The sequence below is a fragment of the Varanus komodoensis genome, unplaced genomic scaffold, assembly GCF_004798865.1.
Source record: "Varanus komodoensis strain SLA01 unplaced genomic scaffold, ASM479886v1 scaffold69, whole genome shotgun sequence".
Classification (NCBI taxonomy): domain Eukaryota; kingdom Metazoa; phylum Chordata; class Lepidosauria; order Squamata; family Varanidae; genus Varanus; species Varanus komodoensis.
In genome coordinates, this window is record NW_025336334.1 from 2876340 (window position 1) to 2891809 (window position 15470).

Consider the following 15470-nt stretch of genomic DNA (forward strand, 5'->3'; position numbering starts at 1 on the left):
TGCCAGAACTTCAGGTATTTGTGATGGCTGGAGTTGATGGAAGTTGTACAATACATCTGAGGGCACCACACTGGGGAAAGCTGGCAAAGAAAGAAGACATCTCCTCAGATATTAAGTCAGATGGATACAACTCTGACCTTCCTAAGTCTTTGAGGCTACCAGAACTGCTTGAACCCCCAGATGAATTGGTGGAAAGAAGTTAGGTTTGGGCTGAGGTGCCTGTCAGTGAGGCTCCACAGGCAACTTTCATGGCTTCTGAAATTTCATTAGACAGTTGTCTGCACAATCAGATCTGTATTTAAAACCAAAATGGGCTAAACATTTCTAATATGAAAGCAGAGATTCTTTAAAAGCTGAGATCAGCAACTTTCTGTGTGAGCATAAGACCTAAAAATACCCCAAACATGACCTAGAATCTCCAGCGTGTGAGACAGAGAGACAGATACAGAGGGGTGGATACCTGATGTATCATATTGGATACTCTGACTTGACGGCCACTTATCAGAGCACATGGTAATAATTTATAGGAGTATCAGCTCACCACAAATTAATGCAACTAGCTCACAACACCTATTATTGACCTCCTGACTTGCCACTGAAGGAGTGTAGCAGTGATGCCAGTCTTGCTGCTGGTTCAAAATGAGAGACTACACTTAGTTTCTAATTTATTTGAAGTGATGCATTCTTCCTGGTCCCCTTCTGGGAATTCTTTTTGAGCTGGAAAACAGAGGAAGTCAGGTAGGTGCCTGAACCTTATTTTTGCTAGCCATCTGAATCATATCCAGTGGGGTGGCCATGTTACCCAAGGCTGTGGAAACAGCTAAGGGACTTGTGCCACCTTAAAGACTAGCAAAATTATTCTGAAATAAATAGTTGTAGAATATCACACACATCATCAGATTGAAGTAATTCCTTCATGCATCTAACGAGGTAGATAACGTCCACAAAAACTTAAGCTGGAATAAATGTGTTACCTTTTAAGGTGTCTGAAGTCTCATTTGAATAATTACTTATTAATATGATCTCAAGGGACATTGACAGAGGGGCATTCTTGAAGCTAAGTCTATGGGTAGAGTAAATATATTTAAAATGAATGTAATGCCTCAGACGGTTTTATTTTTTTCTTTATTCATACCTCACAAGTATTTTCAGAAGCTTAATCTTTTGTTTTGTAAATTTGTATTCTTCTCTACCACAGATGATGCAACTTTCAATCAAAGAGGGCAGATTTGGCTTCCTTGATCTCTTTCTCTAACATTGGGTCAGTCAGTTGACTTGCACAAGATTTTGGTCAGTTCCTCTGCCTAGTCAATTCTAGAAGCTTCAAGTTTGGATCCTCTTCCCAAATGGATTGTGTTGGGCTCTTATTACACCAAAATAGATAAAGTGCCTCTTCCACTTGCGGCAGCTTGAGAAGCAGCTATATTTCCACAACAGTTGCTCTCTGGTTTATTTTCACATGCAAAATTAATGTCATGGGGAAGTCCAGATCTAAGAACTGGCAAGAATATGTTTCTTTGGAAAAACTGGATGGATAGCCTGATGTCAGAGCAGCAGAGGCACAGGCTGGGAGAGAGTGTTGAGTGGCCAGGGGACTGGCGATGGCAAGGTAGGAGCTGGGCAGAGGAGCAGAGGGCCAGGAGCAGCAGAGAGGAAGGGGGCAGGGCCAGAGAGACTAGAGGAGCCAGGAGGAAGCAGACAGGCAGGGCCACCAGCCTGAGGGGCCGATAAGGCATTGTCCCTTGTCTGCATCCCTTAGCTGTGGTCCGGGCTGTCTGGGGACTCCCTTCCCTGGGACACAGAGGGTTTTTTTTTTTTTTGCTTTATTTTCCTTTCCTTCTTCCTTTCTTTCCTTCCTTCCTTCTTTCTTTGCTTTGCTTTGTTTTGTTTTTTGGTGCTGTGCTGTGCTTTGTTTTTCCTCCAATTTAAATTTAAGTTTATTTTATAAATGTAAGTTTATTTTATCCTTGTGTGTGCGTGCAAGTGGGTTTTTGTCTGGGAGAACTGGGCGAGTGAGAGGAACTGCAGGACTAACAAGGCAGGGGACCAAGGTAAGGTCTCGGAAAGGATCCCAATGGCAGACCAGGAGATGGCCTTGGCAGGAGTCACAGGTGTTGCTGTCCGCTGCGACAGCTGCGACACGTTCGCCCTTCTCCCATGGGAGAGGCAGGGTTACACTTGCCCTCGGTGCAAGCTGGTGACCCTACTAGAGGAGGAGGTGAGGTGCCTGAGGGCCGAGAGAGCTCTCCAGGCCACCCGGGAGCAGCCCCACTCTGGACAGAGGGTTGAGGGAGAGGCCACAGGAGGAGCAGCCGTGGAGACATGGAAGTATGTCACTCACAGGAGGAGGAGGCCAGCACAGACTCCTCCTTCTCCTGGCACCAATCCAGAGCTGGGAAACAGGTTCTCTCCACTTGGGGAGGCCACTTGGGGAGGCATGCATGGGAAATAAGCAGGAAGAGCTTGAAGCTCTCCTGGGAATAGGAGGGTATGACCTGGTGGGAATCAAAGAAACTTGGTGGGATGAAAGGCAAGACTGGAATGTGAACATAGAAAGGTATCACCTTTTTAGAAAGGACAGGAAGGGAAAGAGGGATGGGGGTGTGGCTTTATACGTCAGGAAAGGGATAGGATGCAGTGAGATAGAATGCAGCACAGCTGGGGATTCGGTAGAGGCAGTCTGGGTGAAACTTAGGGGTTTTGACAGGGAAAGAGACCTGACAGTGGGGGTATGTTATCGCCCTCCAGGTCACCTTCAGACCCTGGATGATGTCCTGACAGGCCAGATTCTAAGGATATCTCAGGGGAGAGACACAGTAATTATGGGAGATTTCAATCTCCCAGATATTAGTTGGGAGACTCACTCAGCAGTGACAGCCAGGTCACGTTGCTTCCTAGAAGCTATAGAGGGAGGGTTTTTCACACAGAGGGTCCGAGAGGCAACGAGGGGGGGAACATCCTTGACTTGGTCTTGACCAATAGGGAGGAGCTGATAGGTGAAGTACAGATTAGGGGAGCCCTGGATGCGAGTGATCACTCCATCCTTTGCTTTGAGATCAGGGGACCGGGGACATGCGGCAGGTCGAGCATAGGAGCTGGGACTTCAAGAGGGTCAACTTTGGCCAACTGAAGGCCAGACTGGGGAATGTCTCCTGGGATAGGTTACTGGAAGGTAAGCGAGTTGAGGAGGGGTGGATGGCCCTCAAAAGGGAGGTTTTGGAGGCGCAAACCTTGACAATACCTTTAGTCAGTAAGGTGGGAGGCGGAGGAGAGTGCCACCATGGATGCGAAAGGAGGTGGTTAGAGGGATTAGATGCAAGAGGAACCTGCGCAGGAAATGGGTACTGGGGCAAATAGACAAAAGGGTATACTGGGAGGAGGAGGCCTGTTGCAGAAGGATTCTTTGCAAGGCTAAGGCTGATTATGAGCCAAGAATATCAAGAGCAACAAAAAGGGCTTCTTTCTGCATGTAAATAGGAAGAGGAAGGAGAGACAAGAGGTGGGACCACTAAATAAGGAGGAAGGAGATCCAGTGACTGATATGAGGGAACAGGCACAGATGCTAAATGACTATTTTGTCTCTGTGTTCTCCCCAAAGCAGGATGGGGGATATACACATAGGAGATTAGATGAGTCTGGGGACTTAGGGGCACAGATTAGAGTCACCCCCTTGAAGTCGAGGGGCTCCTCAGGGCATTGGACATTACAAAGGTGCCAGGCCCTGACGGGTTACACCCGAGAGTACTTAGAGAGTTGGCAGGGGTTCTTTCACACCCACTGGCCTCCATTTTTGAGGCCTCATGGAGAACAGGTGAACTTCCAGAGGACTGGAGGGTGGCATCAGTGGTCCCAATTTTCAAAAAGGGTAGTAGAAGGGACATGGGGAATTACAGACCAGTTACCTTATGTCCATTGTAGGAAAAACAATGAAAAGGCTCATAACAGCAAGAGATCTAGTGATGCTAGATAGGGAAGGAGGCTGGCGTCCACACAACATGGCTTCCACAATAACAGGTCCTGCCAGACAAACCTTGTGGAATTCTATGACAAGGTTTTGCGATGGCTAGATGGAGGGGATGCAGTGGATGTGGTATACCTGGATTTCAGCAAGGCCTTTGACAAAGTGCCCCATGATATCCTGGTTGGGAGACTGAGGAGTTTTGGGATAGACCAATGTACTGTCCAATGGATTAGGGCATGGTTGACTGACGGAAAGCAGAAGGTAACCATTAGTGGGGAATCATCGGGATGGCGGCCAGTGACAAGCGGGGTCCCACAGGGCTTTGACCTGGGGCTGATCTTGTTTAATCTTTTCATCAATGACATGGAAGAAGGGGTGAACAGTCTGCTGATCAAATTTGCAGATGATGCTAAAACCAAGGCAGTGGCCACAACTGAGGAGCAGGTACTCCAGATCCGAAAGGATCTGGACAGACTATGGAAATGGGCAGGAGACAACAGGATGGCATTTAATGTGGATAAGTGCAAGGTCTTGCAGTTGGGGCATAGGAATAGCTGTCATAAGTACAGGTTAGGTGACAAGTGGCTGGAGAGCAGCACTTGTGAAAGGGACCTCGGGGTACTGGTTGACTGCAGGCTAAACATGAGTCAGCAGTGTGATGCTATGGTCAAGAGGGCGAACGCCACCCTTGGTTGCATAGCCAGAATTGTGGCTTCTAGATCAAGAGAGGTATTACTACCACTCTATACAACTCTGGTGTGCCCGCATCTGGAGTATTGTGCTCAGTTTTGGGCCCCTCATTACAGAAAGGATATAGCCAGGTTAGAGTCAGTGCAGCGGAGGGCCACAAGGTTGGTGGCTGGTTTGCAGGGTATGGGGTATGAGGCGAGGCTGAGGGAACTGGGTCTCTTCAGCCTGGAGAAGAGGAGACTCGGAGGGGATATTTTGGCAACATACAGGTACGTGAGGGAATGTCACACAGAGATGGGTAGAGACCTGTTCGCCCCTGCAGAGGAAGGCAGGACGCGCTCCAACCGAGCAAAGCTCAGGGAGCCAAGGTTCCATTTGGATGACAGGAAGCATTTCCTGACAGTTGGGACCACGAGGGTGTAGAATGGGCTTCCGTGAGAGGTCGTTGAGGCCCCATCGGTGCGGGTGTTCAAGGATAGTCTGGACGTCCACATGGTGGGCATGTCATGAGCGGAGCCGGCTGGTGCCGGAGGTCAGACTAGATGGCCCGGGAAGGCCCTTCTGACTCGCTCTGTTTCTATGTTTCTATGTATACCTTGGATCAGCTTGTTGGACCAGATGATAATTTGTTGCCATTTTCTGCTTAGTGTGCTAACTTTACATTGCTAGCTAAAACTGCAGGGCAATATATCTAATGGAAACATTTGCTAGAATCTAGGATTGGTCCCCCGGCTTTTACAACTTCTGAGCCACCTGTGTTATTGGAACTATAGATCAAGGCTGACCAGCTACATCATGCCACAGTGATTGGGAGAGAACTGCCTAGTCATTGCTGCCAGGCCAGATTCAAAGTACTGGTGCTTACCTTTAAAGCCCTAAATGGCTTGGGGCCAAGTCCAGAAAGGAGTACCTCCTCCCATTCCAAGCTGCCTGCACCTTAAAATCATCAACCAGTACTCTTTAAACACCATCTCCAACAGAGGTGAGTTTCAGAGGTGGCTTTGGAATGTCCTCATGAAGGGACAGACACTAGTCAAAAATTTCTTTAAAACAGTTTTGACACATTTGTAAAACTATTAGTAGTACTAGTAGTATTCATTTCATTCTATATCCCCTACAGCCAAAGTTCTGGGAGGTTTACACAATTCATAAAAATATCAGAAAAATCATAATTTTAAGTAGTTTACTGTTAAGCTGGTGTTTTGTCTGCTTATTCTTTTGTATGCCTTGAAATTACTGCTAAGGCAACATATAGAAGCTTTATATTAATAAGCAAGCCCATGGTGGGTGAAGTGTCCAACAATGCTCACCCCCCATTGTTTGCCTTTAAAATGAAGTCCACTCACACCTGCTCTGAAGCACAACAGATTTGCCTTTTAAAACAGGAAGTCACCCATCTGGCTCAAGGTTCTGGTAGTAAAGCCAGGTTTACAGGCCAAGGCCTGTATGCTACATATAAAGGCAATATGCACATGGCACTGGACACTGAATTTGGCATCCAGAAGAAACCCCTTGTATAAGAGCAAATTTTAACCCACAGAACTGCAAAGGTGTGGGGAATGTGATGCTCAGTGGCATGACAGAAAGAGGCCTGAGTGCAGTTGGCTCTGCCATAAGACTGGTCACAGTGCTGCCTGCTTTTCTATGATGTGAAGCTTTCCACAAACACCCTTTTTTTTTTGAAAAGCCAACAGCCCTCCTGAAAAATGAGTGGAGCAAGCAATACAGGGCATTCCATTCACTAGCAAGTGTGCCAGCTGAACGTATTGCAAGGGTGGGAGAAAAAGGCAGGCTTTCTCCCTGTGGGGAAAAGGTGAAATGAAATTCCCACCTGTAGGTATATCTTCAAATATCCCTGGGCATACTTAGTTCTTGACCTGCCACCAGCAAACATAGAATAAAAGTTGAACATTCATTTCTCACAATACTTTAAGTCTTTTTCATGCTACCTCTCTCTGGGTACATAGTTTAAACAAAAATGTAAAGCTGATAGTTAGCTCAGACTTTGACATGGGTCCTGGTTACCTGAAGGAGCGCTTACATCCATATATGCCCGGCCGCTCCTTGAGATCTGCGGGAGAGGCCCTTCTCCAGGAACGCTCCGTGAAAGAAATTAGGAGGGCAGGTACTCGGAGGAGGGCTTTCTCTGCGGTGGCACCCCATCTATGGAATGTGCTCCCCAGAGAGGTCTGCCTGGCGCCGTCGTTATTTGTTTTTTGGCGCCAGGCGAAGACCTTTTTATTTAAGCGTCATTTTAATTGTTAACAGTATTTGCTTATTTTATCTGGCCAGGGCGACTTATTTTATATTGTTATTTATTTTATATTGTTATTTATTTTATATTGTTATTTTTGTATTTTATTTCATGTTGTGAGCCGCCCCGAGGCTTCGGCGAATGGGGTGGCATAGAAATGTTTTAATAAATAAATAAATAAAATGACAGAATGTACATCTGCCACATGACATGTGAAGTTGGGTGAAAGCCAGTCTTTGGGTGAAAAAACACATAAACATATCCTGTTTAAGATACAACTTTAATTTACAATTGAATTTTATTCTAACTGGCTTGTTTTACAGTTAAGGTGCTTTTATAGTTTGTCAGATACTGGACTGGACTGTTTTTATGGTGGAAGCTATCTTGGGAAGACCATGATCTTGAATGTCTAAGAAATAGGTTGAAAGAAAGGTCTGAATATATTTGACCCAAGTAATCATATGCAGATTCATATATGCCTTCATTGGAAAACTGCCATCCTAAAGCTAGAGCAACAACAAGTTTATGCTCTGAGCCACTTTGACAGTGAAAAATACAGTACTGCATGCGGAATCCCAGCTTACTCATACTGGCTTCCTTAGCAGTTATTTCCCAACATGCTCTTAAAAGAAATGCATTAGGCCACATACATTTCTTCTTACTATTTTTAGTACTCTTTAACAGAGTTCCTAATATGAACCACTATGAGAAACAGGCACAGAATAATATGTAGTATCAATTTACACACAAAGACAGTTCCACAGGGCTCTTAGATCTTGACAGGCACTATGTAGCCCCCGATTCAGAGCATGGCGGGTCCAAATGAGGTGGGCAGAAGTAAGGGTGAGAAGAACAGCTAAAGAAAAGAGGATCATATAATGTAACAAATATGTGAGTTCAAGACACCATAGGTCCATAGCCTATTATACTCCTCACAATATGCAAAAGAAATCTCAGCCCTTACAATAAACTGCAGTGGCAAACAATGGCACAGGGTTGGGGACAAGGACTGCTGTATAAGAACTGAAAGGTAAGCTAGGATGTTATCTTAAAATTACCGTTGCAGGAAGAACCATTACCACTGGTCAGAAAGGGACAGGGTTCACACAAGAACAAGTCACCATGGATTATTGTATCCTGTTAACCCATATTATTTCTTGCAGGGTGGTTTGTTCATGGGCAACAAGCCACCCTGACAACCCATGCCTTTTTCTGTTTCATTCAGAATGAGTTAGTCTATCATTTTATTTATTTATTTATTAAAACATTTTTATGCCGCCCCATTCGTCGAAGCCTCGGGGCGGCTTACAACATTAAGTTAAAAAATAATTATAACATTAAATTAAAAATACAAACATAAGTTAAAATGCAAAAATTACAATTCCCATCATAGGTGAAGAGAAATGCCAGTGAAGTGGTAAGCGAGCCTCACTAGCTATGCCACAATTGCCAAAACAGCACTTTGGGGCAACTGTCATAGGCTGGGTGTCCTCCACTGCTACTGCAAGCTGTTTATGCACACCAATGCTCATCCCTGTTCAGAAATATTTCCAGTTTGACACCCCCTAGCAATCCCTTGAAGCAATACACAGGAGGGGGCAGTTCCTGGCAGCCAACTGTTCTTATTATTCTTTTTTTGCACCCATGTTGACCAAGGCTTTTTTACTTGCTTCTCTTAAGAGCTGTCAAAACTGAGCTGTCAAGGGAAAATAAGTTGCAAGGAGAGATACATGTCCCTGCCAAAAATGCCCATTGTCCTGTCAACCCTAACCCTGTCAAAAAGGAGACAGAGTTTGACAGCTAGCTGTCAAAATAGCTTTCTCCCAGAAGGTAAGTAGGATGTACTTTTGCACTTTTCAGTTTTGCATCCCCTTTGACAGCTTGCCTTTGGACACTTGTTTTGTTTTTGTTTTTTAAGGCCTACTTGACGCTTTGCTGGGTCAATGTCAGGTGTTGGGGGCTGCTGCACTTTGACATAAGGTACCCCCAGGGCATTGCCCAGCTGAGGCTTCCATTTTTCACATCAAAAGTAGATCATGGTTGCATGAGTATGGCTGATTTTTTAAATTATGAAAATATTTGCACATGTAGTAAGCACATATTTTTAAAAAGTTGCCAACCACAGACAGACTGCTCCTCTAGTGTTAAAATAAAACACTGTTGCAGAAACATTAGACAAACTGATTTTCTATATCACTGGTTTTCAAATTTTCAACCTTTGGCCAATACCTTCCAAACAAATCACTCTATGAAAGGCTGCCTAGAAATGACCAAACATTCTGGGAAGCATTCTAGGGCACACACTCATCTCATGTAGGTTATGGGGCCTCACTGTCAACTTCTGTGAATATTAAGGGCCCAGAACTCACCAAACTTTGCCCACTGCATGTGAATATCAGAAGGGTAGGCAAGCTCTCTTTTCAAGTTTGCTTGCCTGCCATTACTGGTCTTCTACAACAACTTATTTATAAAGCCTGGGTATAAAGAAAGAATGCTGCTATGAGGTTGACCAATTTCTTCAAAGGGCATTGGCCAAAATAAAGAACAGATTACTTTAAGCTCTTAACCCAATTACACCAAGATTAGACTAGATCCTGTGGCAACACAAAGTATCAGCATGTATAACAGGTGTTGAATGAACACAGGGACAACCTACAAAGGATTCCGATTTGCTGTGCAAAGATCTTGTATCTTTTCTGGAGAGGGGGGAAGAGCCCCTTGCCCATATTGCATTCTAGAAACCGAAGGATTCAGCAAGCTTTATTCTCTCTGCGTAAAGATTCCATTTGTGGGTTCTTCCCCAAAGAAATGAAGTCAATGGTACTTTAACAAATTCCCTCACAGATGGCAATGAATCATTTCAACATGATGCAAGATCTCTGCTGTAAGACAGTCCACACATACAAATTGTACCTGCTCCCAAGCTATTTTGACAATAGGACCCATGCACCATATATTATGGCAATCAGCATGACAAGACAGGATATTTCATGACAAGATGAAAAGGATATTGAAAAGGAGAAATACAAGTTATGTGGAGTCAGTACAAGTGAACAGTGGTAACAAAAGGGTAAAAATCAAGCTGTGTGGATTTTAGTTGAAGTACCATACTGCAGTGCTTTCCAGTAAGCCATCGGAATGACATAGCTATACCATTTCCTATCTCCTTGGCTGTCTCCTTCCATCTCTCTCTCTCATCCTGGTTACTAGCCCAGCAAAATGTTTAGTAGCTCGAACATACTAATGCAGGCCATCAGGACAGAAAGACAGACTGAAAGGAAAAGAAAAACCACAAGTCCCTCACAGTTTACATAGGTCTTGCTTACTGGAGAGAATTCTTCCTTGCCATGGGTGAAATGCCCATTTGAGCCCTCCAAAGAATAAGCACCTGATCACAGCATGGGCAAATAAAACAAACTTTGCTTCACATCTAGGGTTGCCAGCACAACTCAAAGGCTTTGAGTGATTCACATACTGCTGTACTGCAAAAAGTATCACTGGGAATAGAGAAGCTGTGAATAATACTGAAACCCCAGACTTGCAAACTATTAGGCCTGGTAGCCATTTCTGGACAAACACTGGGTTCCTAAGATTCACTTAGCACACTGAAAACTTATCAAGTTTACATACTTAAAAGTATTTCATATGGGTTACTTAGCACTTATTACTGTCATTCACTAATTGCCAACAGCTACAGAATAGATTTCACCTTTTTCCTTTCAACCCACACTTTAGGAGAGTGGATATTCTAGCAGTTGTTAACAACTGCAGATAGCTTACAAGTGGTGGTCATTAGAAAGAATTAATTGACCCTGAAGGGAAAAAAATGAACTTGATAAACAGGCATACTGGATACAGGCAACTTAAACCTCATAGAAAAAGAGATGGAAAGTGTGGCTGAACCTTTATCAGCTGTGCAGAAAATTTGGGAAGCAGCACTTTGCCATAAAGCAAGATTTGCTGAAATTTTTAAGATTTTTTTTAAATCCCCAACAAATTTCAAAAATAAAAAGGAAGTACAAGCTGCATGGTTCTCCTTTGTATCAGGAATAATGTCTGTAGACTGTTTCTAATGCTAGTTTAACCTCCAACACATATGAATTAGGAAAAATTTTCATGCCCTTAAGCAGGCACAGAGTGCACTGGGGATCCCCCTATCAGGGAAAGCACTTCCATATGAAAGGATGGTGTTGAGTACTGGTACTTGACAGACTCGGGCACTTGTATTTCTTTTTCTATAAATCAAACATCTGTTCACCATAAAAGCTATAAGTCTGAAGAAACCCGGTACACTATTTTAAAAAGCTAATCTTGCTTCTGCTCTAGCACACAAAAAACGTAATAAAGTCCCCCACTCCCTCCCTTTACGACCATAACATGATCAAGCTTCGCTACCAAGTTTCTGTGTATAGCAGAACGCACTCTTAAAGACAAGAGCCGGGCCCGTTTTAAAAGGAGGGAAGCCTCAGACAAAGAGAAACACTTTAAAACCGTTCCATGTCAGCATCGTGCTCCGCTACGTTACTGCATCGGGGCAGAGATCTCTCATTTGTTAAGGAACCTGCAGTGGTCCTGGCCCCCCACCCCGCACCCGAAAAGCCACCGCCCACTCACCAAGCCCACTGATCTCGTGACGGATGGTAATACGGTTCCTCTCCTCCACTATCGCCCTTAGCATCTGTTGGAGCGATCGATCCAGGTCCCCTCCATTCTCCTCGGCATCGCTCTGTCCAGCCTGCCCGAAAGTCTTTAAGGATGCCATGCCAACGCCCCCGAAAATAATTTCATCTCAGACTGCCTGGGAAGACAGAGCCAGACAGGCGGCGGCTGCACGACTTCCCCTTCCTCTCTCCTCTCCCGATGCTGGAAAACATTAATTTGTCCTTTTCCGTAATAAAAATAAAGAATGGCGAGATAAAGCGAGGCTGAGGGTTGCTATGCTGCTATACAGTTCTTTAAATTAAAGGTTTTTTTTTTTAACTACCTTTTGAAGATGAGCACTACTATACGGGACTGGGGTGCAGACACGATCGGCTAGCTATTTCTTCTCCGATCAAAGTACTCCAGCATAGCAATTAAGGGAAGCGGTGCAGGGGTAGGCCCTTTAAAATAATTGCAAAAAGCAAGAAATTAGCCCAACCGCCCCCTTTCTTGCCTGCAATCAGGCGCAGCGGCAACTGAATGGGCAACACCGTTTGTGTGCAAAGCGTCCGTGGTTAGGAGGTACTTCCGCCTCCCATCATGAGCTGATCAGCTGAGAAGCAGCTTGTTACTGCTTTCTTTCTGGCTTTTTTTCTTTCTAATCAATGCCACTTCCTGCAACACGGGCAGGATGCAGCACTAAGAGGCGGTTTAAAGAGACACCAGCCTCGATTCTCCCAGCCAATGGGGGAGCGGCGCTAGTCCTCTACAAAGAAAAGGGGCGTGGAGGCCCCGCTTCTGAAGTCATTGCATCCGGACCTTTCCTGGAGGCTGGGCGCCCTCCCCGCTCTCTCTTCAGGAGCGAGACAAAGGCGCTGCGTCTGACGGAGGGCCGCGCGTTCTCCTGGTACCCCTCGGATTCCGTATCCAGACTCCGGGCCAGGAAGTCGCGAGTGCCCTTGAGCGGCTGCTGAGCGCCGGTCCCCGAGCGCCCGTATCTGCGGCTGAACGTGTAGGTCGCCTCCTGCCCAGAATGGGCTGCATATGATTGTTAGCGTAATAATAGAACTGCTGGCTCTGAACAGGCATAATGCGAGCCCGCTTGACCCATGTAATCATCCTCATTTCCAAACTGTCACCAGCAGCAGTTGTGTTTAAACTGCTTGGGGGCAGAGAGGTGTCTGTTTTCGTTGTGAACCACATGAAACGCAGTGAATCGCCGTTACACACGCACGGTTCTGTCATACGGATGCGTTGTATTATATTCTCCCTAACGACCAAGGCTCAGTTTGAATCCTTCAAAAGGGCTCACACATTTTGGGATGTTGCACTGCTTCAGGCTTTGTTGAGTCTCCAAGGAAGGAGGACATTAATAGTCAGGAACACCTGAGTACTGTAACTGAGTAAATAAGCCAGGGCCATCATTTAGGGAGAACACTGAGAGTACTTCCTCCACACAGTATTTAAAATGAACGAGTACATCTTCGATCAAGTCAAGCCAGAAGTGGACGTAACAGCATTGAACCTGTTGTAGTTCAGGTACATCAAGGGAAGGTAAGAGTCACTGCAGAAGACATGCTAGGGAAAGTTGGAGGCAGAAGCTGGATCCATTCCATTAAAGAAAGCCACAGCCTTGAGTTCACGAGTTGAGCAGAGCTGTCAAGGGGAGGAAACTTTGGAGGCACTCACTCATAGGGTCACCATAAGTTGGAAGTGACCTGATGGGAGGGAGCAACTATAAATGTGTTTAAAGTGTGGCTTTATTTTTTTTAATGTGTCAATTTCCACCCCCACCCGTTTTTTATTCTGCAGTGCATTTTAGTTTGTGTTTTAATGGTTTGTTGTAAACAAATTTTGCTGGAACACAAATACCACCTGATTAACATTTGTAACATTTATCAATTTAAATGGGTCTTTATGCATAACACAACTACTTTTGTTTAGGGCAGGGGTAAATTGATAACACTGCTGCAATGTGCCAAAGCTCTCCAATTTCTACTTTCCATTATAGCCCTGTTAAGCCCATGTACATTCCAAACTGTAGCTTCCTTTATGGCATCAATTCATCTTGTAATTGGTCTTCCTTTCTTTTCCTGCTCTTGACCTTTCCCTAGGATGACTGTTTTTGTAAGGAAGTTTTGCCTCACCTTGATGTGTTCAAATTACAACATCCTCAGCTTTGTCTTTTTTGTTTCTAGCAAAAGCTCTGGCTTGGTTTGATCTAGGATCCACATAATTCATCTTTCTGGCAGTCACAGAAATTTCTTATAGCACATCAAAAATAGTGCACAATGACAGTCCATGGGACTTTTGCGCAGGGCATTTATATAAGACCCAGGTGATAGATACCTGATGGAAGGACAGCTATAGCTGGAAACTGGCCCTAGTATTATGGTCTTACAGGTGGTATTGTGATTGCTTGGAAGCACCAATTGAAACTAAATTTCACCAATTTAGGAAAGGCGAAGGAAATACTTTCAGAAACTACATACAGTGTATTGAATTTGTTGCCCAAGATGTTGAGAACAGCCACTGGCATAGATGGCTGGCAAGGGGACTGAGAGCCAGGGTGGTCTAGTGGTTAAGAGCACTAGATTGGGATTCCAGAGATTTGGGTTCCAGTCCCTACTCAGCTATGAAACTCACCTAGAGACTTTGGGCCAGTTGCAGATTCCCAGACAATCTACCTCACAGGGTTCTTGTTTTAAGGTTATAATGAAGGAGGAAAACCTATAAGGCATCTTGGGTTTGATGCAAGAGAAAGTAATGTAGGATAGCTATGTAATATAGACTAGTGGTGGTGATGATACCTTCAGGTAAGAGGAATTTTCATACTTCATAGCCTTGATAGTGGAATGGTGCCTGCATAATTTGGGTCAATCTACCTCTGAATAGTGAACATGATGGACAATTGTATTCATGCTCTTGCCTAATCACCAGTCTGGGAACAATTTAGCCTGACAGGTCCCCCATTCTTTTCTTTTGCTCTGGAGTTAGTTCCCAGGAAAACAGAGCAATTGGGCCTTTGCAATAATTCTTTTTTTTTTTTAAGCTTTAAATCAGCCTTCCCCAGCCTGGTATCCTCCAGATGTGTTTGAACTTTTCTGCATGAAGCTTTATTTAATCACTACTTTTAGTTTCATTGTAGAACTGAATTATACACAAGGAGCATTTCTTTTCCTGCTTTTCTGTTGCAATAACCTCTAAATAGCACCTTGCTATAGTTGTTGTTGTTAGTTGCGAAGTCGTGTCCGACCCATCACGACCTCATGGACAACATTCCTCCAGGCCTTCCTGTCCTCCACCATCCCCCGGAGTCCACTTAGCTCACACCAACTGCTTCAATGACTCCTTCTAGCCACCTCATCCTCTGCCATCCCCTTCTTCTTTTGCCATCTGTTGTTCCCAGAATTAGGCTCTTCTCCAGGGAGTCCTTCCTTCTCGTTAGATGCCAAAGTATTTGAGTTTCATCTTCAATATCTGGCCTTCTAAAGAGCAGTCAGGGTTGACCTCCTCTAGGACTGACCGGTTGGATACCCTTGCGGTCCAAGGGACTTGAAGGAGTCTCCTCCAGCACCACAATTCAAAGGCCTCAATTACTTGGGGCTCAGCCTTCCTTATGGTCCAGCTTTCACTGCCATACATTGCAACTGGGAAAACCATAGCCTTGACTATACGTACTTTTGTTGGCAGGGTGATGTCTCTGCTTTTTAGTATGCTGTCTAGATTTGCCATAGCTTTCCTCCCAAGGAGCAAGCACCTTTTAATTTCTTGGCTGTGGTCCCCATCTGCGATGATCTTGGAGCCCAGGGAAATAAAATCTGTCACTACCTCCATTTGTTCCCCATCTATTTGCCAGGAAGTGAGAGGACCGGATGCCATGATCTTAGTTTTCTTAATGCTGAGTTTCAAGCCAACTTTTGC

The 15470-nt window shown here is 44.8% G+C and overlaps 1 protein-coding gene across 3 annotated transcripts in view; it reads right to left on the minus strand.

Annotated features, from left to right (window-relative positions):
• Positions 1–12083, minus strand: part of KIAA0930 (KIAA0930 ortholog) — a 65754-nt gene extending 53671 nt beyond the window's left edge. For 2 of the 3 annotated variants that reach the window (XM_044450830.1, XM_044450828.1), the window contains exons 1-2: positions 11890–12083; positions 11520–11788 (exon numbers count right to left, since the gene is read on the minus strand). In XM_044450830.1, coding sequence (XP_044306765.1) covers positions 11520–11667 — 148 coding nt within the window. In that variant the 5' untranslated portion in view covers positions 11668–11788; positions 11890–12083. The remainder of the gene's footprint in view (positions 1–11519; positions 11789–11889) is intronic. The other variant, XM_044450829.1, reaches the window with a different exon arrangement.
• Positions 12084–15470: the final 3387 nt, after the last annotated feature.